Source organism: Lagenorhynchus albirostris, chromosome 1 (assembly GCF_949774975.1).
Source record: "Lagenorhynchus albirostris chromosome 1, mLagAlb1.1, whole genome shotgun sequence".
Taxonomy (NCBI): domain Eukaryota; kingdom Metazoa; phylum Chordata; class Mammalia; order Artiodactyla; family Delphinidae; genus Lagenorhynchus; species Lagenorhynchus albirostris.
In genome coordinates this window covers 86,259,338-86,287,209 of record NC_083095.1, presented here as the reverse complement: position 1 = coordinate 86,287,209, position 27,872 = coordinate 86,259,338, and the positions used below count along the sequence as shown (strand labels likewise).

Here is a 27,872-nt window from a genome sequence, read left to right as displayed (position 1 = left end):
TGTATCAATTTACATTCTCACCAACAGTGCAAGAGGGTTCCCTTTTCTCCACACCCTCTCCAGCATTTGTTGTTTGTAGATGTTCTGATGATGCCCATTTTAACTGGTGTGAGGTGATACCTCATTGTAGTTTTGATTTGCATTTCTCTAACAATTAGTGATGTTGAGCAGCTTTTCATGTGCTTCTTGGCCATCTGTACATGTTCTTTGGAGAAATGTTTATTTAGCTGTTCTGCCCATTTTGGATTGGGTTGTTTGTTTTTTTAATATGGGGCTGCATGAGCTGTTTATATATTTTGGAGATTAATCCTTTGTCTGTTGACTCGTTTGCAAATATTTTCTCCCATTCTGAGGGTTGTCTTTTCATCTTGTTTATGATTTCCTTTGCTGTGCAAAAGCTTTGAAGTTTCATTAGGTCCCATTTGTTTATTTTTGTTTTTATTTCCATTACTCTAGGAGATGGATCAAAAAATAGCTTGCTGTGGCTTATGGCAAAGAGTGTTCTTCCTGTGTTTTCCTCTAAGAATTTTATAGTGCCCTGTGTTACATTTAGGTCTTGAATCCATTTTGAGTTTATTTTTGTGTATGGTGTTAGGGAGTGTTCTAATTTCATTCTTTTACATGTAGCTGTCCAGTTTTCCCAGCACCACTTATTGAAGAGACTGTCTTTTCTCCATTGTATATCCTTGCCTCCTTTGTCATAGGTTAGTTGACCATAGGTGCGTGGGTTTATCTCCGGGCTTTCTATCCTGTTCCATTGATCTATATTTCTGTTTTTGTGCCAGTACCATATTGTCTTGATCACTGTAGCTTTGTAGTCTAGTCTGAAGTCGGAGTCTGATTCCTCCAGCTCTGTTTTTTTCCCTCAAGAATGCTTTGGCTATTCGGGGTCTTTTGTGTCTCCATACAAATTTTAAGATTTTTTTGTTCTACTTCTGTAAAAAATGCCATTGGTAATTTGATCGGGATTGCGTTGAATCTGTAGATTGCTTTGGGTAGTATAGTCATTTTCACAATATTGATTCTTCCAGTCAAAGAACATGGTATATCTCTCCATCTGTTGGTATCATCTTTAATTTCTTTCATCAGTGTCTTATAGTTTTCTGCATACAGGTCTTTTGTCTCCCGAGGTAGGTTTATTCCTAGGTATTTTATTCTTTTTGTTGCAGTGATAAATGGGAGTGTTTCTTTAATTTCTCTTTCAGACTTTTCATCATTAGCGTATAGGAATGCAAGAGATTTCTGTGCATTAATTTTGTATCCTGCAACTTTACCAAATTCATTGATTAGCTCTAGTAGTTTTCTGGTGGCATCTGTAGGATTCTCTATGTGTTGTATCATGTCATCTGCAAACAGTGACAGTTTTACTTCTTCTTTTCCAATTTGGATTCCTTTTATTTCTTTTTCTTCTCTGATTGCTGTGGCTAGGACTTCCAAAACTATGTTAAATAATAGTGGTGAGAGTGGACATCCTTGTCTTCTCCCTGATCTTAGAGGAAATGCTTTCAGTTTTTCACCATTGAGAATGATGTTTGCTGTGGGTTTGTCATATATGGCCTTTATTATGTTGAGGTAGTTTCCCTCTATGCCCACTTTCTGGAGAGTTTTTATCATAAATGGGTGTTGAATTTTGCCAAAGCTTTTTCTGCATCTATTGAGATGATCATATGGTTTTTATTCTTCAGTTTGTTAATATGGTGTATCACATTGATTGATTTGCATATATTGAAGAATCCTTGAATCCCTGGGATAAATCCCACTTGATCATGGTGTATGATACTTTTAACGTGTTGTTGGATTCTGTTTGCTAGTATTTTGTTGAGGATTTTTGCATCTATATTCATCAGTGATACTGGTCTGTAATTTTTTTTTTTTGTAGTATGTTTGTCTGCTATCTTTTGGTATCATGGTGATGGTGGCCTCATAGAATGAGGTTGGGAGTGTTCCTTCCTCTGCAATTTTTTGGAAGAGTTTGAGAAGGATGGGTGTTAGGTCTTCTCTAAATGTTTGATAGAATTCACCTGTGAAGCCATCTGGTCCTGGATTTTTGTTTGTTGGAAGATTTTTAGTCACAGTTTCAATTTCATAACTTGTGATTTGTCTGTTCATATTTTCTATTTCTTCCTGGTTCAGTCTTGGAAGGTTCTACCTTTCTAAGAATTTGTCCATTTCTTCTAGGTTATCCATTTTATTGGCATAGAGTTGCTTGTAGTAGTCTTTTATGATGCTTTGTATTTCTGTGGTGTCTGTTGCACCTTCTCCTTTTTCAGTTCTGATTTTATTGATCTGAGTCCTCTCCCTCTTTTTCTTGATGAGTCTGGCTAATGGTTTATCAATTTTGCTTATCTTCTCAAAGAACCAGGTTTTAGTTTTATTGATCTTTGCTATTGTTTTCTTTGTTTCTACTTCATTTATTTCTGCTCTGATGTTTATGATTTCTTTCCTTCTGCTCACTTTGGGTTTTGTTTGTTCTTCTTTCTATAGTTTCTTTAGTTGTAACGTTAGATTGTTTATTTGAGATGTTTCTTGTTTCTCGAGGTAGGCTTGTATAGGTATAAACTTCCCTCTTAGAACTACTTTTGGGGCATCCCGTAGGTTTTGGATCTTCATGTTTTCATTGTCATTTGTCTCTAGGTATTTTTTTATTTCCTTTTTGATTTCTTCAGCGCTCTCTTGTTTCTTTAGTAATGTATTGTTTATCCTCCATGTGTTTGTGTTTTTTATGTTTTTTCCCCTGTAATTGATTTCTAATCTCATAGCATTGTGGTCAGAAAAGATGCTTGATATGATTTCAATTTTCTTACATTTACTGAGGCTTGATTTGTGACCCAACGTATGATCTATCCTGGAGAATGTTCCATGTGCACTTGAGAAGAAAGTATAATCTGCTGTTTTTGGATGGAATGTCCTATAAATATCAATTAAATCTATTTAATTTATCAATTAAATCTGTTCTATTTTGTCATTTAAAGTTTGTGTTTCCTTATTAATTTTCTGTTTGGATGATCTATCCATTGGTGTAAGTGAGGTGTTAAAGTCCCCCACTATTATTGTGTTTCTGTCGATTTCCTCTTTTAGAGCTGTTAGCGGTTTCCTTATATATTGAGGTGCTCCTATGTTGGGTGCATATATATTTATAATTGTTATTTCTTCTTCTTGGATTGATCCCTTGATCATTATGTAGTGTCCTTCCTTGTCTCTTGTAACATTCTTTACTTTGAAGTCTATTTTATCTGATACAAGTTTTGCTACTCCAGCTTTCTTTTGATTTCCATTTGCATGGAATATCTTTTTCCATCCCCTCACTTTCAGTCTGTATGTGTCCCTATGTCTGAAGTGGGTCTTTTGTAGACAGCATATATATGGGTCTTGTTTTTGTATCCATTCAGCAAGCCTGTCTCTTTTGGTTGGAGCACTTAATCCATTCACGTTTAAGGTAATTATCGATATGTATGTTCCTATGACCATTTTCTTAATTGTTTTGGGTTTGTTTTTGTAGGTCGGTTTTTTCTCTTGTGTTTCCCACTTAGAGAAGTTCCTTTAGCATTTGTTGTAGAGCTGATTTGGTGGTGCTGAATTCTCTTAGCTTTTGCTTGTCTGTAAAGCTTTTGATTTCTCCATCGAATCTGAATGAGATCCTTGCTGGGTAGAGTAATCTTGGTTGTAGGTTCTTCCCTTTCATCACTTTAAGTATATCATGCCACTCCCTTCTGGCTTGTACAGTTTCTGCTGAGAAATCAGCTGTTCATCTTATGGGAGTTCCCTTGTATGTTATTTGTCATTTTTCCCTTGCTGCTTTCAATAATTTTTCTTCGTCTTTAATTTTTGCCAATTTGATTACTTGTGTCTCAGTGTGTTTCTTCTTGAGTTTATCTTGTATGGGACTCTCAGCACTTCCTGGACTAGGGTGGCTCTTTCCTTTCCCATGTTAGGGAAGTTTTCAACTATAATCTCTTCAAATATTTTCTCGGGTCCTCTCTCTCTCTCTTCTACTTCTGGGACCTCTATAATGTGAATGTTGTGTTTAATGTTGTCCCAGAGGTCTCTTAGGCTGTCTTCATTTCTTTTCATTCTTTTTTCTTTATTCTGTTCCGCAGCAGTGAATTCCACCATTCTGTCTTCCAGGTCACTTATCCGTTCTTCTGCGTCAGTTACTCTGCTCTTGATTCCTTCTAGTGTATTTTTCATTTCAGTTATTGTATTGTTCATCTCTCTGTGTTTGTTCTTTAATTCTTCTAGGTCTTTGTTAAACATTTCTTGCATCTTCTCGTTCTCTGCCTCCATTCTTTTTCTGAGGTCCTGGATCCTCTTCACTATCATTATTCTGAATTCTCTTTCTGGAAGATTGCCTATCTCCGTTTCATTTAGTTGTTTTTCTGGGGTTTTATCTTGTTCCTTCATCTGGTACATAGCCCTCTGCCCTTTCATCTTGTGTATCTTTCTGTGAATGTGTTTTTTGTTCCACAGGCTGCAGGATTGTAGTTCTTCTTCCTTCTGCTGTCTGCGCTCTGGTCTGTTTTTCGTTTTGAGTATCACTATGAGATCATGGATTTTTATATATTTTATTTTATCCCACTGCAGTCATTATTCTTCTCAGACTAAAATTTTCACTTTTTTTCGCTAGTGGAAGCCCTTTTATATTGGCTGCTTGTCCTTCTGATGTAACTTCAGTGTTCTTTGATATCATTCTAGCTTTCTGGCCCAGTGCATGTTTCAGGCTCTCCTTGAACTTTCCCTTCAGCAGAGTTGGAATCAGGAACCCTTTTACTCCAAGATCCCTACTTCCTTGTTTTGGAAAACAATTGAGATCACGGTGTGGAGACTAGGACACTAATTGCTATTAGACCAACACATTTCTCTCAATAGGTTTTCATAAATACTAGATTTGCCTGGTTTTTTCTATGTGCACTTTTCAATTTGTTTACATTGTTTATTTTATTTTTAAAAACATATTTGTGTTCTCTTTTAAATTTCAGGCTCTAAAAGGGCAGGAATTATGTACTTTTATTTTTTAATTTTGTTTATTTTAGTTTTGGCTGCATTGGGTCTTCGTTGCTGCGTGTGGGCTTTCTCTAGTTGTGGTGAGTGGGGACTACTCTTCATTGCGGTGCGCAGGCTCTCATTGCGGTGGCTTCTCTTGCGGAGCACAGGCTCTAGGTGCACAGGCTGTAGTAGTTGTGGCTCATGGATTCTAGAGCGCAGGCTCAGTAGTTGTGGCATATGGGCTTAGTTGCTTCGCGGCATGTGGCATATGCCCAGACCAGGGCTGAAACCCGTGTCCCCTGCATTGGCAGGGGGATTCTTAATCACTGCACCACAAGGGAAGCCCTGGAATTATGTACTTTTAAAGTTGACATATTATGCTTAGTGTTAAAATGATAGCAGATTGTGACTTTGTATTTGCTGATACATTTGTAAATGGAGATGTGGAGAATAGGATAACATTAACTCTTCTGTTTTGTCATTTTGTTAATAAAATTTAGTTTTTTGGTAAGAAAAAGAATTATTAAGATTCTGGAATAATTTGTTAAAGAGTGTTATAAATACTAGTTGATAAAGTCACCTTTTGATGACTATGGCTTAGATTCTCAAAACCATATTATATAGATGTTCAATTCTTCATTGTTACAAAAGCCAGTCACTTGGGTGTTCCAGAAAATGGTTTCTGTTTGGTTTGGAAGTTTTTTTTAACCTTTGCATATAGGTGGTGTAATATTTTGGGAATTCAGAATATTGTGACTAAAATTTATCCTTATATCTTTTCATCAAAGGAAGTCTTCCTAGGATCTTTAAAAGTTTATATTTTGTTTACTTGCTTCCAGTTGAAATATAAATATATACCTAAGCTTATAAATAGTTTTTCTTTAAAAATATTCTGTAGATCAGGTTTCTCACTAATTCTTATGTGTCTTCCCTCCATAATGTGTTCAATCTAATGAATTATTTTTTACTTAAAAATCACGACTTAAATCAATGAGTGACTAGAACCTTGCCCAGCCTGTCTGTCCCATTTTAGCTCTTTACTTCATGTTGTAAATGAGCAACTCATCTTATCTCTTGTGTTCTTTCAAAGCACCAACTTGAGTAAAACTGAGGCTTTTCTCTTTATTCATTACCTTGGGTGAAAAAGTAATTAATTAAAAGCTTGTTGAATTATTTAAAAGTTTTTCTCCTCTACATCCTCTAAAAGTAAGTGAAGATCCTATTAATATTAAGAAATAAGAGAGTAAATTCCACTGTTTGATTACCAAATAATTTTATTATTCTCAGTTAAAATAGTTAGGAATTAATTTTTCTTGCCCCATATAAATGCAGGGAAAAACTACCTTTTTCCTAACAGCCCATAAAGAGATTGTGATTTTTATTCTGACTTCTGGAGACTTTTTTTTTAAACCCTGAAATATTGGTCCTGGATTTTATTTTTGCCCTAGAAACTGCAGAACACAAGCTGAAAGTTGAGATGAAGGAAAACTATTACAGAAGATCAACTGCACCTCTTCTGCCTTCCCTGCTTGACGTCTCCAGCTACTGCTGTAATATGTGACCACTTTCTTACCCTAGTCATAAGAATATAAGAAATATGTAAATTCTGGATTAGACCTCTGGTCTGTTCAGTATAGAATGTCTATAAAAGTTATTCCAAATTTGCTTGCCCTCGTTAAGTTTCTGTTTAATCAAAGGGTGTGTTAGAAGATCTCTGATGACTCCTTTTATGGAAGAGCATAATAGTCAGACTCTGGGACCTAAAGGTTTGGGATAAACACTTACCCCTCATTATATATTTTAACCTTTTAAAAACCTATCATCTGTCCTTTTGTTCATTTCAGCCTGTGCATTTTTTCCCCTTAAAGTAACTTTTGCTTGCCCTGGTTAAGGTTTATCTTTTCTATCAAAGGGTGTTCGGCGATCATTGAGAACTTTATCTGTTAGTATGTCCATTTTAGCATTTCCTGACTTGAAAGATTTAACTTTATCTGCCAGTTTAGTGATTTGTCTATTCATTACTCTATTTGGGTTTAGAAAGATGACACGTAAGAAATATCGGGTTGGCCAGAAATTTTGTCTGGGTTTTTCCATAAGCTCATGTGGAAAGACCTGATCGAACTTTTTAGCCAACATAATAGAATAGGTCTAGATTATTTTAAGGAGCAGAGGTTTATTTCCTTGAAAGAGAATATAATGTATGTAAGTATATATATTTATATGTGCTTTATTTGCGCAAAGAAAGTCTGGAATTGTATAGAACTCAAGAGGCCATTTGGAATGGTTATATTTGGCTATTGGAATTAGAAGGACCAGGGCAGGAAAGGCTCTTTTGCTGTTTATACCCTTCAGTGCTTAAGAAATTGAGACAAATATGCAAGCATTTCTTTTACAGTAAAAATGTAATTAAATGATAATAATAAATATCTTTAAAATCCATTCTTACTCTTTATCTTTCCTCACATTTCTGAATGCTTGAAAATACCTGGTAAATTAGTGCAGTATAGTGTAGTGTAATGTAATTAGAAAGCTGTTTTGTGTTGTGAGATTACTTTATAAATGATTGGTAATATCTTATTTGTGGGAAGATCTGTAACAGTGTTTGAGTGCTTACTATATACTAGAAACAGTGTTACTGAACGCTAGGCTCATTCATACATATCCTGCTTTAATATCTTATGTCTCTCATATATAATTTATGCATAAGATCTTCCATTTTTTTTACAACCCTTTTTTTTTTTTTTTTTTAAAGCTTCAAGTGAGCTTTATTAGGGAGCGCTCCCGGGCGCGAGGTTCACTGGTCCGAGAGAAAGGGGCCAGAGAAGTCGCCTACAACCCTTTTTAAGAGTGTAAATGTTCATGGTAAAAGAATTTAAAAATCAAACAGAAGAATAATGTGAAAAGTAAAAGATTTTTTCTCTTAGCCCTTCACTCTCCTTCTCTAACCACTCTTACTGGTTTCTTGTGTTTTTTTCCAGAAACGTTCAATACATATTTTAATCTATTTATCCACATATATACATACACATATATATATATAATTATATAGAATCATAATCAGATATAAATTCATATAATTATATGATTTATGGATATATTTGGATATATAATCATGTGATTATATAAGATATGTATAATAATATTATGTGTGTGCCTGTGTGTATGTGTGTGTATAAAATCTCCCTCCCTACCCATAACCCCCAACCACGTGTGGAATCATACTAGTATATACTGTCCTGCAACTTGATGTGACCCTTTAGATTCAGACAGTAAGGCTCATTTTCTATGCTCCTTTATGTTCTACAGAGGAGTGATCCTTCAAAAATACCAATAGGATCATGTCACCCCCGACCATTGCTAAAACACTTCAGGGCCTTCCTTTACTCAGGTAAAGCCACCCACCTTAGATTAACATGGCATACAAAACCTTGAACTGATGCCTGCCTGCTTCTCTAGCCTCATTTCTTGAAACTGTTGGGCTTACACTCAGAGTGTTGGTCATCCTGAACTTTTTTTCAATTTCTTAAACAGTTTATAGCTTCTCATCTGCAGTTGGCTTCTTCTGTCTCATACTTTGGATAAGTACTTAGTCTCAGCATTTATAAAAATCCACAGGTAGAATAAGATTTAAAGAAGTAAAGCAAAGTACAATTAAGAACTTCACTTTTTTCCTAAGCATTTAATTTCCAAAAGTATATGTGCTTAAAAAAATGTGATCCTATTAGCTTGCTTGTTCTCTTTTCCTCAATAAGGTTATTACAGGATTTATTTATTTTTAAATTTTAATTTCTTATAACCAAATTTAACAAATAGTTTAGTCAATCAGTTCTACAAAATTTGTTATGAAAAGCAGTAGTCCAGGTTCTGGTTCCAGATAAGATGGAGTAAGCACACTTCACCCTGTCTCTCCCACTGAATGCAGCTATAAGACCTGGACAGAATGCTTGGAGTGGCTATTTGAGGACTCTGAAAAATAAATAGTAGGAGGCAGATTGGGGAAGAAGACCAGAATTCAAAGTACTACTGAACCGGCGGTGAGTTTACCATTTTTTTTTTCTTCCAGTACGCCCCAGCCTGAACTTAATGTATCCTGAAACTTGGACGTGAGCATTATTAACATGGACAGAAAAAGCACCATGAGAAGCCCTCTAGTTCTGACTCAAGGAGCAGGAAAGGGGTCTCCTAATATTCAGAGAAAATGTGGCAATCCCACATTTTCTCTTTTTTCTTTTTTTCCCCCCTTTTCTTCATTCTCTTGCCCCCAAGGCCTCAAGCAATCCTGGGCAGTAGCTGCAGTGGCGTCAGTGGGGCAGGCAGGAGCCTAAATCTCAGAGGGAAGGAAACCTTCCAAATCCCATTGCTTTTCTTCTCCCTCTGCTCTTCTGTTGCTTGGCCCTTATGTGGGCACAGTTACAGGAAGTACATGGCAGAATGGGGTTAATGAAGCCCCAGCTTTCTGCTGGAAGGATGAAAAAGCGAAGCCCCAGGAAACCAAAAGATTGCAGGAGAATGAGGAGCTTGGGAAACTGATCACTTAAAGTTGCTCACTGACTTCTGCACTGACTTCCAAGCTGTGCGTGCATGGGTGTGATCCTAAACAGCGTACAAAACATTGAGGACTGAATTATGGGATAGACCACCACCAAGCCCCAAACTGGACACTGCGTGGAATGATTATGGAACACATTCAGTATGACTACAAAGGCTTTGCAAACTGAACTGAAATTGGAAATGCAGCCTGCAGAAGGATGGTCAGAACTTGAAGTGTGAACCCAACTGGGTCAATTACTGGCTAAAACAAAAACACCAACATTCTTGGTGGGACTTAAATAAGACTCAGATTCTCATAAGATAATATTCAAAACGTCCAGAATACAATCTTGAATTACTCAGCTTAAAAAGAACCAGTGAAATCTGAACTCACATGGGAAAAGACAGAAAACAGATGCCAGTGCCAGGATCACAGATGTTAAAATTATCTCAAAAAGACTTTTAAAATCAGCTATTATGACCATATTCCAGGAATGAGTGGGAAGATAGAAAGTCTCAGCAAAGAAATAGAAGATATAAAGAAGAACTAAACGGAAATTTTAGAACAGAGGAATACAATAATGGAAGTGAAAAACTCATTGGATGGGCTCGGTAGCAGAGAGGATATAAAGATGAATAAGTCAGTGAACTTAAAAATAGATAAGTAAAAATCCAATTTGAAGAATAGAGAAAAAAAGTTAAAAATAAATAAATAAGCAGCTTCAGAAACCTTGAGACTATCATAAGACCTAACATTTGTGTCATCAGAGACCCAGAATGTGAAGAGAACGGTTGTGGTGTGGCAAAAATATTTGAAGAAATAATGGCATACTGATTGGAAAGGAAGAAATAAAACTGTCTCTATTTGCAGATGGCATGATTGTATATGTAGAAAATCCCAAGGAATCCACAAAAAAATTCCTACAATAAATGAGTTTAGCAAGTGGTTCAATGTCAGCCCACAAAAAGCAATCATATTTCTGTATACTAGCAATAAACAATTGAAAACTGAATTTTAAAAAATCCATTTATAGTAGCTCTCCCAAAATGAAAGAATTAGGTATAAATGTAGCAAAATATGTATGAGATCTCTATGCTGAAAACTGTAAAACCCTGATTTTAAAAAAAAGTAAGACAATTTAAATAAATGGAGAGACATGTATTCATGAATTGGAAGATTCACTATAGTTAAGATGTTGATTCTCCTCAAGTTGATTTATAGATTTAAAGCAATAACAACAGCAACAACAACGAAAATCCCAGCAGCACTGTTTGTAGTTATAGAGAAACCAATTTTAGAATTTGTATAGAAAGGCAAAGGACCTAAAACAACCAAAACAATTTTGAAAAAGAAAAATGTTGGGGGAGGGTGGGAGGGAGGGAGACTCAAGAGGGAAGAGATATGGGAACATATGTATATGTATAACTGATTCACTTTGTTATAAAGCAGAAATTAACACACCATTGTAAAGCAATTATACTCCAATAAAGATGTTAAATAAATAAATAGATATAAATTTAAAAAAAAGAAAAATGTTGGAAAAATCAAACTACATGATTTTAAAACTTAGTACAAAGCTACCACAATCAAGACTGTGATATTGGCAAAGGGAGACATATAGATCAATTAAATAGATTCTAGAAATAGACTCACACAAATATGGCCAAAGTTGCAAAGTGGAAAAAGAATAGCACTTTTGATAAGTGGTGTTGGAACAATTGGACATCCAAATACAAAAATAGTGAAGCTTGACCTAAACCACACACATTATACAAAAATAAACTTAAAACGTACTGCACATCATCTTCCCAGACCAGGGCTCAAACTCGTGTCCCCTGCATTGGCAGGCAGATTCTTAACCACTGTGCCACCAGGGAAGCCCTCTCATTTCTTCTTGTACTTATAATTTTTACTTTATATTTTGATTCAGTACTATTTGATGCATATTGATCTGTGAAAGTTATATTTTCATTTGAAATTGTCTCTGATAATAATACAATATTTGTCCTGATTATTGCTTCTGAACTGGAATTTTGAACTGGAATTTGACATTGTCTTAACAACCTCAGAACCACCATGAGGATTAAATGAGATGTTACATGTCCTGTGCACTAAATAAATATCAGCTATTATATCTCAAAAATAAATAAAATAAAATAAAATGTACCACATTTAAATGTGAAATATAAAGCTACACAGCTTTTAGAAGCAAACATGGAAAATCTTTGTGAGCTGGTATAAGCAAGAAGTCGTTTCACATGATACCAAAATCATGATTGATAAAAGAAGAAACTGATGAATTGGACTGAATCAAATTAAAAGCTTTGCTTGTGAAAGACACTGTTAAGAGAATGAAAAGACAGATTATAAACTGGGAGAAAATATTTGCAAATCACATACCTTCAAAGGACTTATATTCAGAATATGTAAAAACTCTGAAAACTCAACAGTAAGAAAACAATCTAATTAAAAATCTTTAATGGGCTTTGGCAGAGAGGATATAGAGTGGAATATCAGCTCAGCAAAAGATGTTAACATAACTAGCCATTAGGGGAATGCAAATTAAAGTCATGGTGAATTCCTGCTGCACATCTATTGAAATAGTATAAAACTTTTGACAATACCAAGTGCTGACAAGGACTTAGAGCAACTGGAACCCTCATACCTTGCTGGAGGGGATGCAAATTGATACAGCTCCTCTGGAAAACAATTGAACATATACTTACCATATGTTCAATATGGATTCACTCTGTGACCCAGCAGTCCCACTCATAGGCATTTAACCTAAAGAAATGAAAACTTAACATTCATACAGAAACATACACATAAATATTTATATCAGCTTTATTCTTAATTACCAAAAATATGTCCTTCAGAGAGTGAATGGCTAAATCAGCTGTGATATATCCATACAATGGAATACTATTCTGTAATAAAAAAGAATGAATTACTGATAAACACAACAATTCTTAATTTCTTCTTCTTAGGGAAATCACTTCAGGAACCTCCTAGTCTGCTCCAGCTAGGCCTGGTTATTTTCTACATTCACAGCTATTGTCCTTGGATCACCCCGCAGTTTCTTCCGGGGGACTCCCCTTGCTTCTCTTTTGTATTGTATGCCTTGTTGAATCCCTTTCTCTTTTTCATTTATTCTCATTTTAGTGAAGCACCTCTCTACTAACTTCTTGAGTAAAGGGTGCGTGGGAGATGTATTTTTGAGACCTCTCTTGCATGTCTGCCCTGATGTTAAAAAACACTGGCTGGATATAGAATTATGGATTGAAAATAATTTTACTTCAGAAATTTGTCTTCAGACTCACTGTAGTGGTTGAGAAAGGTAATTCCCATTGTGATTCTTATTACTTTGGCAACTTGTTTTTTTCTTTTTCTCCAGTGTTGTGCCATTTGTGTATTTTCATTTAGTAGGCCAGGCTGTGTCCTTTATTGAAACTTGCAATCTGAAAGTTTTTCTTGGGAAATTTTCTTGAATTATTTTGTTGGTGGTTTCCACCCGTTTATTTTATCTATCTTCTCTTCTGGAACACCTACCTATTATGCAGATATTGGGCCTCTTGTAGTGGTCTCCTAATTCTTTATCTTTTCTTTTTTTAAACATATATTTGTTTATACATTTTTGTAATAGTTTAGTACATTTTAAAAATAGGGTGAGGAAATCATGCTCTTTTTTTTTTTTTCATTCTAATCATAAAAGCCTGCTAGTTTTAAATTGGCCATTGTGATAGGATAGTCTTGTTTAAATGATGAACTTCCCTGTAATGGTTATCTAGACTGAAGAGTTTGGAAACTTTCTTCTGCCTTTAGCTCCTGGTGAGCTACTTAGAACCTAAAGGATTGTTAGATGGGCATTCTCATGAATGCTGATAGAAGCCTTTATTCCTTAGGCTCCTTGGCTGAATTATTTTTCCTAGGGATTTAGCTTAGAAGACACCCTTCCTTCTTTTGGTATCACTGTCAAGTTAACTCAATCAAGCTCCGAGCTCTATGATGTATTCTAATTTAATCTCTTGCTTTCTCTGTAATGCTTATTCTTCATTTTTATAAGCTATAATTTGATCTTGTACTGCCTATATTGGTCTTGTAATACATTTATTGCTTCTAACAAGATTGTAAATTCTTTGAGGAAGGGACCTAGCCTTATACTTTTCTGTCTCCCATTGGTTTGGATATTTTATGAGTTATTATTAGGGTAGATACGGTTTGTTTGTTTTTGGTGAGGAGTGGGTAAATAGGAGGAGTAAATGATAGATAGATAAGGAAGCTACTTTTGTTGTATCTTTAGTAGTCTAATTGTCCAGCTTTGCAGAATCCCCTTATTTGCTAATTTGTAATTAACCTGGAATTTGTTCTTTGAATTCCAGAACATCCCCATTTAATGGGTTAGGGATACTTCTGGTTCAGGTTTTCACTTTATTACTAAATGGCTTCTTTTATTTAAAAAGAAAAATAACTGATGCCCATTTTGATTGATTTACTTTCCTCTAGCAGCAAGTTATGTAAAATTACTTGCCTTTTGCATGACATTTTACTCTTATTAATATTTAACACTGGGATGTCGACCACCAAACCACCACCTGCCATAGTTTTAAGCTCTTGAAAGCAAGAATAGTAGATGATCATCTGAAATTGTAAGAACAAAAAGATTGTTTAGGTTATGGGTGATATTTTGAGTGGTTGGTAAAGATCTGGTTTGTATGTTCAGGATTCCTTTTGTCTTTTAGCAGATTTCTAAGAGTAGACACATAAACAGAAAGTTAAAATTCGTTTGTTGATATATTTCCATGCTGTGTTTTTTTGTGGTTAACAACCTATGATTCCTAGTGATCAGTGCTGCCTTGCTGACTTCTCTTCTTTCTCTAGTTCCATCTGTGCACCAGACTCTGCTGCTCTTATTTGTCTCTAGGGAACTCTTATTTTAATTGTCTTGTTTATTTTTTCCCCCTCAGTGCCTGGCTCGGTGACTAACTTGCTAAATATCTGAAAATCTAATCCTGAGTATTAATTCGTTAATATTACCTCCTACAGGGATATTTAGATTTTTAAGAGCTGTATTTGATTTGAGGAGGCAAGGTTGAGGGAAATAAATGTGAGCAAAAAATAAGGTAGAACATTTGTGAGGGACAATAAAAAAGAAACAGACTTCAGAATGTATAATTCTTGTTAAACTGAAGGAAATGAGGTTTGATAAGTAATGTAGAATGAATCTTGAATTCCAGGCTCACCATTTTAATCTTATTTCTTCAGGCATTATTGTTTATGGTCTCTTGAGCAGGCAAATGATAAAAACAGTTATTTGGGGGAGATATCCTATGAATAGTGTGTGGGTAGTGACATTATGGGACATGTTTGGCCTGGTCCACTGAAGTACAGTCAGATTTGACAGAATGGATGGTGCCAAAGAGAGGCACATGCTAGGTGAGCCTGGTCAGTAGAGCCAAGATTTGAACTTATGTCTGTCTCCTTCCAAAATTAGTGCTCATAATCACTAAGCTTTAATGATAGTAATAGGGAGCATATATTGAGCATTTATTAGGTACCAGGCAGTATATTAAGGATTAGACATACTTTAGCTGATTTCACTTGTGCAGTAACTCTTTGAGGTAAGTGCTATCTTACTCTTCATGTGGCTTGTAGAGGTTAAGTAACAAACTAGCAAGTGAAAAAGCTGATATTTAGCTCAAGCAGTCTTGAGCACATGCACTTTTCCTACACACCAAGCTGAAAGATTTAGAGGTGGGATATGCTTTAGTTATATTTTGATGGTTTCCTTTGCTGTGCAGAAACTTTTTGATTTAGTGTAATCCCACTTGTTTATTTTTGCATTTGTCATCTTTGCCCTTGTTGTCAAGTCCAAAAAAATCATTGCGAAGGCTGATGTCAAGGAACTTACCTCTTGTGTTTTCTTCCATGAGTTTTATGGTTTCAGGTCTTATGGTCAAGTCTTTAATCCATTTTGATGGATTGTTGATAGTTGATTTTTGTATATGGTATAAGATAGGGTCTACTTTTCATTCTTTTGTATGTGGCTGTCCATTTGATGCTCTTTTTTCCTGCGATTATCTTTTCCATACTGTGAACTTTATCTTCATGTTGGTTTCTTTCACAGTTGAGAGACGATTGCCCATAGCAACTGGAAGGGGGCTATATTCTTTCTCTTTAAGTGTAACATCGCTTCTCATAATTATATGAAGGTATTGAGTTTTGCTCTGATTAGAACATCCCTGAAACAATTATACTTGTTAGAGTAATATCATGCATTGATTATCTTAAGTCTTGAATATCTAGTTTTCTTTCCATCATCAAAGTGATCTCAATTTCTAGATTATTCTGATTGACTTAGAGCAATTAATGCCCAGCCTTGCCGGAGAGTGAATCAGACTCATTGAGATAGTGGATATACAATTGAGGAAGATCGTTCCCCAAGGGAAATTTGGGTGCTGTTAGTATGGAAGAATGAACACTGAATAGTTAATCAAGAAAATGATTTATAAATATATTATCTCATTTAATTTTTTTCAATAGCTCTGCTGAGGAAACAGAGACTTGTTCAAGGTCCCATAATTACTAAGTGGCAGAGCTGAAATCTAACTCAAAGCCAGCATTTTTTCTTTACAGCAGTATTGTGTCTCCTTCAAAGAAAAATAATAGGTTGTCCTGCATCATATATGGCATTAATGACCCTACCTTCTAAGATTCAAAAGTGATTTTCTACAGATTCCTTATTTAAAACTTAATCATCACAAGGTACCAAAAGTTACGGGGTACCGCTTAACAGTACTTAGAAGGAAATTTATAGCAGTAGACACCTACATTGTGAGGCCAGAAAGATGTTCAGTAAATAACCTAACCTACCACCTTATGACACTAGAAAAAGAAGAGCAAATTAAACCTAAAGCAAGCAGAAGGAAGGAAATAATAAAGATTACAGTGGAAATTAATAGAAGAAAACAGAAAAACAATGGGGAAAAATTCACAAAACCAAAAATTGGTTCTTTAAAAAAATGAACAAAATTGACAGACCTTTAGCTAGACAGACCAAGAAAAAAAAGAAGACAAATTACTAAAATCAGGAATGGAAGAGGGGACATTTCTGCTGACCTTACAGAAATATAAAATGGATTATAACAAGGGAATGCTATGGACTACATGACAAAAAAATAATTTACATGAAATGGACAAATTCCTAGAAAGACCTAAACTGTTGAAACTGACTCATGAAGAAATAGAAAATCTGAATAGATTTCCTTCTCAATCTCCTTCACCATTTCCTTTTTCCTTCCCTGACGTGTTGGTGTTCTGGCGTTGACCCAGTTCTCTCAAACTATCCATCTTCTTTGGGTAGTCAACTCCGTTGACAATACACAGATCTATTACTTTATATAGTTGACCTCTGTTAAACTCTACCCTTAAATTTCTAACACAACTTGCATGTCCTATAGATAAATCGGTGCAAAATCCCCAAACCAGAAATTTTTTTTTTTTTTTTTTTTTTGTGGTACGCGGGCCTCTCACTGTTGTGGCCTCTCCGTTGCGGAGCACAGGCTCCGGACGCGCAGGCTCAGCGGCCATGGCTCACGGGCCCAGCCGCTCAGCGGCATGTGGGATCTTCCCGGACCGGGGCATGAACCCATGTCCCCTGCATCGGCAGGCGGACTCTCAACCACTGCGCCATCAGGGAAGCCCTATCCCCTCTCATACTTTTGTCTTGGTTTATATTAATGCAGTTTACCTTGTCCACTTAGCTTAAGCTAAAAGTCTTCCTTCACTTTCTTCTCTTCCATAATCTGTCTTTTCTGTCTCTTAAAGCTTAACTTGAAAGCTTAATTCTCACTCCCAGTGCTTTAATTTGAACCTTCCTTATCTTTTACCTCGTCTGTCGTTTTAACCTCCTATTACCTCGTCTGTCGTTTTAACCTCCTAATTGATCTCCCTGCCTTAATCTCTTACATAAATCAGCATCTAATGGTGAACAGCATTACCTTTCCAAAACACAGGCCAAATCATGTAGCTCTCATGCTTGAAAACCTTTGAACTGCCTCCTCCCATCCCCAACTGTCACCCATTATCTAATAATGAGTCAAATCTGAATTCCTTTATGTGGCATATAAGACTTCAGTGTACTTTTCTTGCCTCAGCATGCCCCCCACCTGAGCCTACCTTTTAACTATTATCCAGCCCTCTAGGCTTGTTAACTCTATTAATTATCTTTCACATATGCTTGGATCCTTCACACTTTGTGTCCTCTTAGAATACTTTTCTCATATATTTAAAATTTAGTGATTTAACTCTCATGAAAAGCCTCATAAACAAAATTTTCACATCTTCTGTGTGTTCACAGCAATTTGTCTATAATGTAGAGCTCATCATACTGTATTACAATTTTTTGTTTATATATCTGGGCTGCGAATTCCTTGAGGGCATGGGTCTTAATTTATCTTGTATTCCTAGTGCCTACTTTAATTTTTGGCACATAGTAGGTCCTCTTGTCTGTGTTTTGTCATAGTCTTTATTTATCTTTTAGTTTTAATATTTATTTACAAGGTGTTACTTGACTTTAAAATCTGTTTCATTTGTTTCTGGCGTAATGGATAAGAACAAAGGCTCTAAAATCAAACTGCTCCATCATTTTCCAGCTGTGGGGTCTTGAACAAAGTACTTAACCTCACAAAGCCGCCATTTTCACATTGGAAAAATAGGGAAAATAATAATACTTATGCTATTAAGTTGTGAGGATTAAATACATATAAAGCATTAATATAATGCCTAGCATAGTATGCTTCCTATTATGCATGCTTTATTAGTTATTGTTATTTCTATTAATTTGTTCATTCACAAATATCAGTCAGGTGTTTCACTCTTTGCCAGGTACTGTGGGGTAGGTAACAGAACAGACAGACATGGTCCCTGTACTCATGGAGTGATACCTCAGTTTGTACTAGTTATTATAAAAGTTATTTTAAGAATTGCTCTAAGTGGTGGTGAAGAGTTACTGTTTCAGTTAAATTGTAGTTTCTCCGTACTTCCAAAGATTTGTACATATTTACTGAACTAACTTTATTAAGTAGTTTCATTGCATATATCTAAAATATAAGATCAGTAGTGTACTATGTTATAATGTATGAGATAAGAACTCATTAAGCTCTTGCCTAAAGCAGTGAAGATGTACCAGGGAATCCTAGAAAATTTGCTACTGACTTTGTGTTTTGGTTACCCAGTAAAGGGTCTAGTTTATTTGATTTTTATCGTTTTAAAAGTAGGATGGTTTTAGTATCAAGAGATAAATAGTATTCTGACGTGACTTATCATAAAGATATTTTTAAAAGGGCATTCCTAGAGGAGTTAAATTTCACATGGCCTTTTGTTATTAGATGAGTTAAACGTCTTTGTAATAGAGATGCTGCGTTTAAATGTTACATGATAGGAAGGTGGAATCTTGAGGAATGGATAATATGAAAATACTTTAAAATGATTTTTTAATTGTTTCTATGAAGCTGAGGAAAAGAGTAAGTTACCAATTGGTGGTCATTTTAATCCTTTCATTCTTACTACAATTTATTAGATAACTTAGTTTTGCAAACATATGTAAAATATATGTAAGGTGATGTACATACATTGTACACATTGTGAATTATTGTTCCCATTGCACCTGTTCTTGCTAGTTATGGCCCTTTTCAACAAAAGCACAGAGAATGAGAGAACAACGTGACAACCTAGATGCAAAAGAGAAGTGTGGAATTATTAACTAACTTAAATCTGGACTGTATTTATATTTTAAATCAGTCAGTGGACTAATTCTTTTTGATTGTTGGGATGTATTTCTTAACAGTCTATCAAAATTTGTCATTCTAGCTCTTGGTCTGTGACTTCCTCTCTTTTTAGGCAAGCTTATTCAAAGATTGCCCTCATTGTCTCATGTTCCATTTACTCTTTAACCCATTATAGACTAGATTCTGCCCTTTCCACTCACCAGTGACTTCCTAATTTTTTATATTAATGAGCACTTCTCAGCCTTTCTATAGTATTTGTCACTGGCCACTTCCACCTTAAAATGCTCTTCTCCTTTGGATTCTGTGATCTATATCCATTTCTTATAGTTTGCTCTCAGGCTGTTACTGTTTCCTTCATGGGCTCTTTTATTTCTGCTCATGCTTTAAATGGTTCATTTTGTAGAATTCTGTTCTTCGGTTTCTTTTCTTCTCATTATTTATTCTTTCAACTTGGAAATCTTCCATTTATGTTTGTAGTTCCATCTGCCTTCCATGAACCAATCCTTCCCCAATGTATTTCTGGAGTTCAGCTTTTTGTCTCAGCACCAGGCTTGAAATTACAATTGTCTACTGAATTCAACTGTTTGTCCTCAAACTCAACATTCTGATATCCCTTAAAATCTATGCAACCTACTATATTCTCTTATTTTGGTACAACTTTTACTTGTGCCAATTTCTAGTCAAAAACTGTATCTTTAGTATCTCTCAGATTTATCCTATTTTTTAATCTATCTATAATACATAAGATTCAAAAAAAAGGTTCAAACCCTTATTCTTTCTCTTGAGATATTGTAACTGTCAGCAGAGTGACCATTCTGCCTCCATATTTGAGCTCTCTGTAGTCGATCTTCCTCATTGCTACCATAGTGATGTTCTAAAATGGAATGTTTTAAGTGTTTATCTTTTAGATGCTTCTCACTACACAGCAGTAGTTTCCAAATACCTGGATGTTTCAAAATCATCCATGGCCTGTCTGCTTTTGGGTCATTTAGAGAACTTTTGAAAGCTCATATCCTGTATCTTCTGCCACAGATTCTGAATCAGTATAAAGTTTAGGAGTTTTCAAAAAGTTTCCCAGATGATTTTGATAAGCAGCCAGGGTTGGAAAATATTGACTTATATATATGGTTCAGATTCCTTATCGTGGAGTCCAAGACCCTTCTGGATTTGGTGCCTACCTGTTTCTCCAGCATCATCTCATTCTGTTCTCCCTCCCTTCATTAACTGTTCTCCAGCCTGATTCCCTCTTCTGGCCCTGGAATCCACCAGTCCTGATCCTCTTTTAGCACCTTTGTTTGCTTTTGCTGAATCAGGGGCAGGACCCTAGCCTCGGTTGCTCCATCTCTGCTTCCCTCTGCATTCTAGCCACTAGCAGCTCCTTGGATTTCACATGTGGAACTCAGGTTGAAAACCGCTGAGCAAATCCAAATCAATAAGGCCCAGAAAGATGAAGGGACTCACTGAGTCTATAATGATGAATGGCAGACCATATCTAAAATTCAGGGTTTATATTCCTAACATAGTTCTTATTTATTGCTCTTCTGTGCTTTCAGATGTATCATGTCTGGGCAAGTTGGTCTGAAATGACCTCTTAATTCTTTCCTTCCTAAATAAATTATCATTCATTTGTTCCCTCATTTACTTGTTTATTTATTCATTTAGTAAACATTTATTTGACTATAGAAAGAGCAGTGTAGGATATGGAGAGAGATGGGTAGAAAATTTGAATAATACTAATTTCCTGTCCTTAAGGTTCTTAAGATAGGTCCTTTACATTCGATCATAAAATACTATATAGAAAAACAAATTATTAATTTTTAAGAAGAGAAACTATAGTATAACCTTTTCTACTATCTTCTTTCTTTCTTTCTTTTATCCAGGGAAAGACCATGTTTGTAGATTTATTGGCTGTGGGAGGAATGATCGATTCAACTACGTGGTCATGCAGTTGCAGGTAGGTTACTTTGAAAATGTATCTTAAAATTGTCCAGTTTTGATCAAAATACCTAATTATAGTAGATATGAATAAAATTAACAACATTCTTGGTATCATCTCAGAATGTTTTATACTACGCAGATGGAACTTTAAACAGACCTGATAACAGATTTTTCCAAAGGTGGAAGGGTTGTCTCTGTCAACTATTTAGTTGATGCATATCTTCATTGATTGTCATCATTGCAAAGTTTTTGATCCCCACATGGATTGCTGGATATAATATGAGTTTTGTCCTGTCCCTGTCCCTTCCTTCTCCACTTTTCACTACCTTAAGGGCTCTAGTTTTCCATTTTCACAAGTATCAACCTTGACTGCTTGAAAATTTAAAAATAAGATGAGATAGAGGAGAAATGCCATTCCTCTTTCTCTTTATCATTAACATAGCTCTGTTCCCCTATCCTTTAGATGGAAAGTGGAGTTGGGTTGGGTAGCAGATGCAAGAAATTCAGAAAGGGAGCATTGAAGTAATGACTACAACAAGGAGAAGAGAGAAATCACCCCATTCTCTCTGACACTGCCTCTGCCCCTGAATGAACACACACACACACACACACACAGCTCTGAAACTGTAGTCACCATCAGGTGACTATGTGTGACTATGTGTAAAAGCCATGGTTTAGGGACTTCCCTGGTGGTGCAGTGGTTAAGAATCTGCCTGCCAATGCAGGGGACATGGGTTCGATCCCTGGTCCAGGAAGATCCCATATGCCACAGAGCAACTAAGCCCGTGTGCCACAACTACTGAGCCTGCGTGCTGCAACTACTGAAGCCTGTGCGCCATAGAGCCCATGCTCTGCAACAAGAGAAGCCACCACAATGAGAAAGCCTGCGCACCACAATGAAGAATAGCCTGGGCTCGCTCCAACTTGAGAAAGCCCACTTGCAGCCACAAAGACCCAACACAGCCAAAATAAATAATAAAAAAATAAAATAAAATAAAGGCCATGGTTCACTTTGCTGCCTAGTTTAGGGTCCTCACTTCATCTTTAGCAAAGTTTGTTTTAGGCATTTGGTTCTTTTATTTATTTATTTTTTCAACTTAGCTACATAGTAGTGATTTCAGAGACATAGATCCTGGCCTAACTTCTTCCTCTTCTTTTTTGTTTCCCTCAGCTATCCTTCAGCATTTGATTTAGATCTATAGATATTAATCTCCCTGCAGACTGTAGCCTTAAAGTCTTTGAATCGTGTGATTCACTACTCTTGAGCCAGCATAGTTTTGTTTCTTGAAGTAGCTATCCCTGTATCTTTTTAGGTCATTAGTATGGACCATTCTGTCTTTCACTTTGACCAATAATAATATAACTTTTTGTATGCTATTTTATAGTTTTCTTCTGGATTTATCATGCATCTTATTTGATCCTTATCATATCCCCTGAAGAGGATAGGACAGGTTTTATCCCCATTTTGCAAATGAAGAGACTTAAGCTCAAGGAGGTTTGTGGTTTGCCTGAGACTGACTAACTTGATGGGTGTTAGGACTTGATGGAAGCCTGAGGCCAATATTCTTGGCACAATAAAACTATTTTTGTCTTTAGGCTACTACTGACTGGAGAACATGGACAGTCTTTTTTAGTCTGCAGTCTCTCTCTCAGTCCTAGCATATACTCGGTTTTATTTTATTTGCACTTAACCTTAATCTCACTTTCTGGAAATGGGAAGGCTCTTAGTCTGGGAGAACTAAGGAGGCTGGTGTATATCAGATAACGATGGCTTTTGTGACCTTTGGCAAGCGCCTATGGACCCATACAAGAACCTTTCAATTTGACTTGCATGCTGTATTCTTTCCTGTCATGCGGAAATTAACCCACCATTAACCTCCCATCCCTACAGTTATGGTTGACTTGATTTGAGGCAAGACTAAAGCTGTTATAACTGTTCAAGGGTTCTTTCTCTTATTTGACATACTGAAGATGGCTGCTAGGGTTTCCCACATATATTTTAATAAAATGTATATGCTCAGACCCAGCTTCTCACTGACATTTCTAATTTTTTCTAAAAACCCTCATTGTTCTGAAGTTAACTTCAGTCTTTTCCTCCTGGCAATTCAATTATATAATATCTGCTGTTAAAAATTTTAAGGAATAATCCTGTTTCTCTTGTAGAAATTCTAGCTATTTACCATTAAAATGGGTCTGAAATCTAATAGGGTTCAAGCAGTCACACATGTTTCTTTTCTCATTTCTACTAGGAAGACCTTGGCCAGGTCTCATTTCATATCCTGTCACTATTGAGGCTTTACATGATCATCCTTAGTATAGCCAAAGGGTGATATTTTGTGATAGGCATATCACCTAGGAAGGGGCAAAAAATGCCTGTAACCAGTACAGATGTGGATCTAGATTGCCTAACATCAGGACTGCTATATATATTTTATATATATATATATATATATTGTGTGTGTGTGTGTGTGGTACAGGGGCCTCTCACTGTTGTGGCCTCTCCCATTGCGGAGCACAGGCTCCGGATGCGCAGGCTCAGCGGCCATGGCTCACGGGCCCAGCCGCTCTGCAGCATGTGGGGTCTTCCCGGACCGGGGCACGAACCCGTGTCCCCTGCATCGGCAGGCTGACTCTCAACCAGTGTGCCACCAGGGAAGCCCTAGGACTGCTATATATATATATATATATATATATATATATATATATATATTTTTTTTTTTTTTTTTTTTTTTTTTTTCCCCAGTACGTGGGCCTCTCACTGCTGTGGCCTCTCCCGTTGCGGAGCACAGGCTCCGGATGCGCAGGCTCAGCGGCCACGGCTCACGGGCCCAGCCGCTCCATGGCATGTGGGATCTTCCCGGACCGGGGCACGAACCCGTCTCCCCTGCATCGGCAGGTGGACTCCCAACCACTGTGCCACCAGGGAAGCCCAACTGCTATATATTTTGAAACTTTTTATTACTGTGAAAAAATTAAACATAAAAGTAGAGCGAATAGTATAATGAATATCTATGTACTCACCACCCAGCTTCAGTCATCATCAATATATGGCCAATCTTGGGCTTCCCTGGTGGCGCAGTGGTTGGGAGTCCGCCTGCCAATGCAGGGGAGACGGGTTCGTGCCCCGGTCCGGGAAGATTCCACATGCCGTGGAGTGGCTGGGCCCGTGAGCCGTGGCTGCTGAGCCTGCGCGTCTGGAGCCTGTGCTCCGCAACGGGAGAGGCCACAGCAGTGAGAGGCCCGCGTACTGAAAAAAAAAAAAAAAATGGCCAATCTTATCTGAGGTGTAGTCTCCCTTTCCTCTCCTTCCCCAGATAATTTCAAAGAAAATCCAAGGCATATTTTATCTGTAAGTATATCAATATATATTTCTAAGAGTCAAGGATTCTTTTTTTCCCACTGTTAACCATAATGCACAATAGTATCTTAATAACATCAATTATCAAGTCAATCTTTAGATTTTCTTGATTGTTTCTCTCCCTTATTATTATTTTTTATATTTGTTTTACTTGAATCTGGTTCCAGACAAGGTTCACACATTGTATTTTGTGCATACATATCTCTTAAGCCTCTTTTAATCTTTAGGTTCCCTCTCATTTTTTTTTCTTACAGTTTTCTTTTTGTTGTTTGTATTGTCATTGATAAAAACAGAGTCATTCGTCATGCAGAAGTTTCCATATTCTGGATTTTGCTGATTGTCTCCATGTGGTGATATTTAACATGTTCTTCTGTCCCCTGTATTTTCTATAAACTTGTGATTAGATCAGATTCCACTTTTGTTTTATTTGGCTAGAATACTTCAGAGGTGGGTTGTGTGCTTCCTATTTATATCACATCAGTAGGCAGTGTCTGGTGGTCTCTCTTTTAGTTATGTTAAGATTGATCAGTGAGGTTTCAGGGCCATCAGCCTCTCCATCCATTTTAAAGTTCCCAGTGATTTTTCTTTTAGGTTTTATCAACCCATTAGTAACCACTGCCTAGATTCATTACTTCAGTGGGGTTGCAAATAACACTGTTGTAATTTTATAATTTCTTCTTTATTAGCTGGAATTCTTTAAAAAGCACTCCACCAACTATCAGGTTATCCTAAGGTACATTTCACACAGAAGGGAAGGACTAATGTTTGATTCTTTTATTTAAAAGTTTTCAGAATAATGAGTTGGTTCCTCAGTAGGGAACCTTGATAGCATCCTTACTTTCTGATTCCTCTTAATTATAAATGGTATTTAGAGATGACAGTCTAGATGCTATGGGTGCCTGCTGCAGTTGGGTTGGTCATTGTTTTAAATTCTTTTCAAGTGGATAGGTTCAGGATTTTTTTTTTTAAAGAAAAAATATATCATAGTTCATACTGATATTTCCAGTTCAAATTTGTGGCGATAGAATTGCTGGCATGTAACTTCTTTGATTTTGTGGCGATAGAATTGCTGGCATGTAACTTCTTTGATTTTATATTTTCATCTCTTTGCCTAATATATGTGGATGAAATGATATGGTTAGAATTTACATGAGAATAATCCAGTATATGTGTGTAGGAAGGGAGATGTTGTGTGTTGCATAGGGGGAGGGGAGGAGTGGATAACAGATGAAACAAGATTGGCCGTTAATTGGTAATTGTTAATTCTGGGTGATGGATAGGTATATGAGAGTTCATTCTTTTTTTAGTGGCTGCATAACAGTCAGTAAGATGACTGAATCATAATTTATTTAACCATTTCATTTATTGATGGATGTATAGGTTGTTTTAAGTTTTTATCTATAACAAATAATAATCACCTGTAATATATAGCCTGAAGTATAATTTGGTGGATCAACCTGCATGTATGTACCATGTTAATAATTCTTTTCCCCATACCCTTGCCAGCTTTGTTTTTATCTTCTCAGATTTTGTTAATTGATACCTTAGATTTATGTTTTAAAAGATTTAAAATTTAAAAAGCATTACTAATATCATAAATGCACTTTAATTGATTTCCTTTCAGAAACTTTTGTGATGGCAGAATTTGTTTACAAATAAAGTTCCAGTATTACCTTAGGTATATATTTGGCAGTCAAAATACTGATTTTTGAAGGAAAAAATTATTGAAATGCTAATAAAAGTTATTAGGTACGTGAACTCATGGGATTATAAAACTCATTGCCCTAGATTATCAGTCATTTTACATTTGCTGAGGATGTAGAGAACAATAAAATAAATTCCACTAACATTAAAAAATAATAAAAAAGTTAACTACCAATTAATGCTGTGGGAAAACCTCATTTTTAAAGAGGATATGAAGTATTAAAGGCTCCTGACTTTTCTGTAATTTTTCAATTCTTGTATTACTTGATTACTATTTAATATTTTATTTTAAATGGTATTTAAGTCACTTAAGAATTTATTACTTTTTCAGAAGTGAATTAACTGTCTTTAGTTGAGGTAATGGTATTAGTGGTATTAATCCCAAACATACACTATAAAATTTTGGGTATAGAAAGATTAGGATGTTTAAAATTCCCTTGTGATATAGGAACCAGTTTCCATTCTTTGGGAGGTGGAACTGCAGCATCCTAGCCTGCTCTTCTCATCAGATTTCTTGTTTGAAACCTATGCAATGAGGAATCTTCTGGGTAGAGCAGCACTGTGCAGTGGAAAAAGAACACTTTCCAGTCAAACAGACTTAGATTTGAAGAACAGTTTTACCTTAACAGGTCAGAATTATTTAAAGTCTCTGAGCCTCAGTTTCCTCATCTGTAAAACAGGAATAACTTCTATTTAGGGTGCTAAGGACTAAATACAGTCGTGAATGTAATACATCTGGCACAAGCTAGATAAAATCATTGCTTTTATCTACTGCTATAAGTAATCGAGTGTTTGTTTCATATCATTTTTATTTATAATAACAGTAATTAGCATTTATTGAGTACCTAGTGTGTGCCAGACAGTATTCTAAACACTACATGGATCTTGTTTAATCCTTACAAAACAGTGTAAGGTAGGTATTATGGGCCCCATTTTATAAGGAAACTGTGACACAGAAAAATTAAGTAGTTTGTATAGGAATATGTTAGGCAATAATGAGGAATTACTTCCCTGTGTATATATCTTTTTTCTTAAAGCTTTTTTTTTAATTAATTAATTAATTTTTTTGTCTGTGTTGGGTCTTCATTTCTGTGCAAGGGCTTTCTCTAGTTGTGGCAAGCGGGGGCCACTCTTCATCGCGGTGCACGGGCCTCTCACTGTTGCAGCCTCTCTTGTTGTGGAGCACAGGCTCCAGACGCGCAGGCTCAGTAGTCGTGGCTCACGGGCCCAGTTGCTCCGTGGCATGTGGGATCTTCCCAGACCAGGGCTCGAACTCGTGTCCCCTGCATCGGCAGGCAGACTCCCAACCACTGCGCCACCAGGGAAGCCCGTATATATCTTTTTTAAGTAATCAAGACTATATTTTGTTATAACATCAGTGACAAAGGAAACGTGATGACTCAGAAACATATTATAGACGTAGAATAGACAAAGACAAATACTGTATGATATCACTTATATGTGGAATCTAAAAAATACAATAAACTAGTGAATAAAACCAAAAAGAAGCAGACTCACAGATATAGAGAACAAACTAGTGGTTACCAGTGGGGAGCGGGGAGAGAGGGGGTAG

General features: G+C 36.2%; 1 protein-coding gene across 1 annotated transcript in view; it reads left to right on the top strand.

The window, feature by feature from the left end:
* The window catches only part of TTBK2 (tau tubulin kinase 2), a 105,786-nt gene that overhangs the window by 11,929 nt on the left and 65,985 nt on the right, over positions 1-27,872 (top strand). Inside the window, exon 3 of the mRNA XM_060168879.1 lies at positions 21,180-21,253. Coding sequence (XP_060024862.1) covers positions 21,180-21,253 — 74 coding nt within the window. The remainder of the gene's footprint in view (positions 1-21,179; positions 21,254-27,872) is intronic.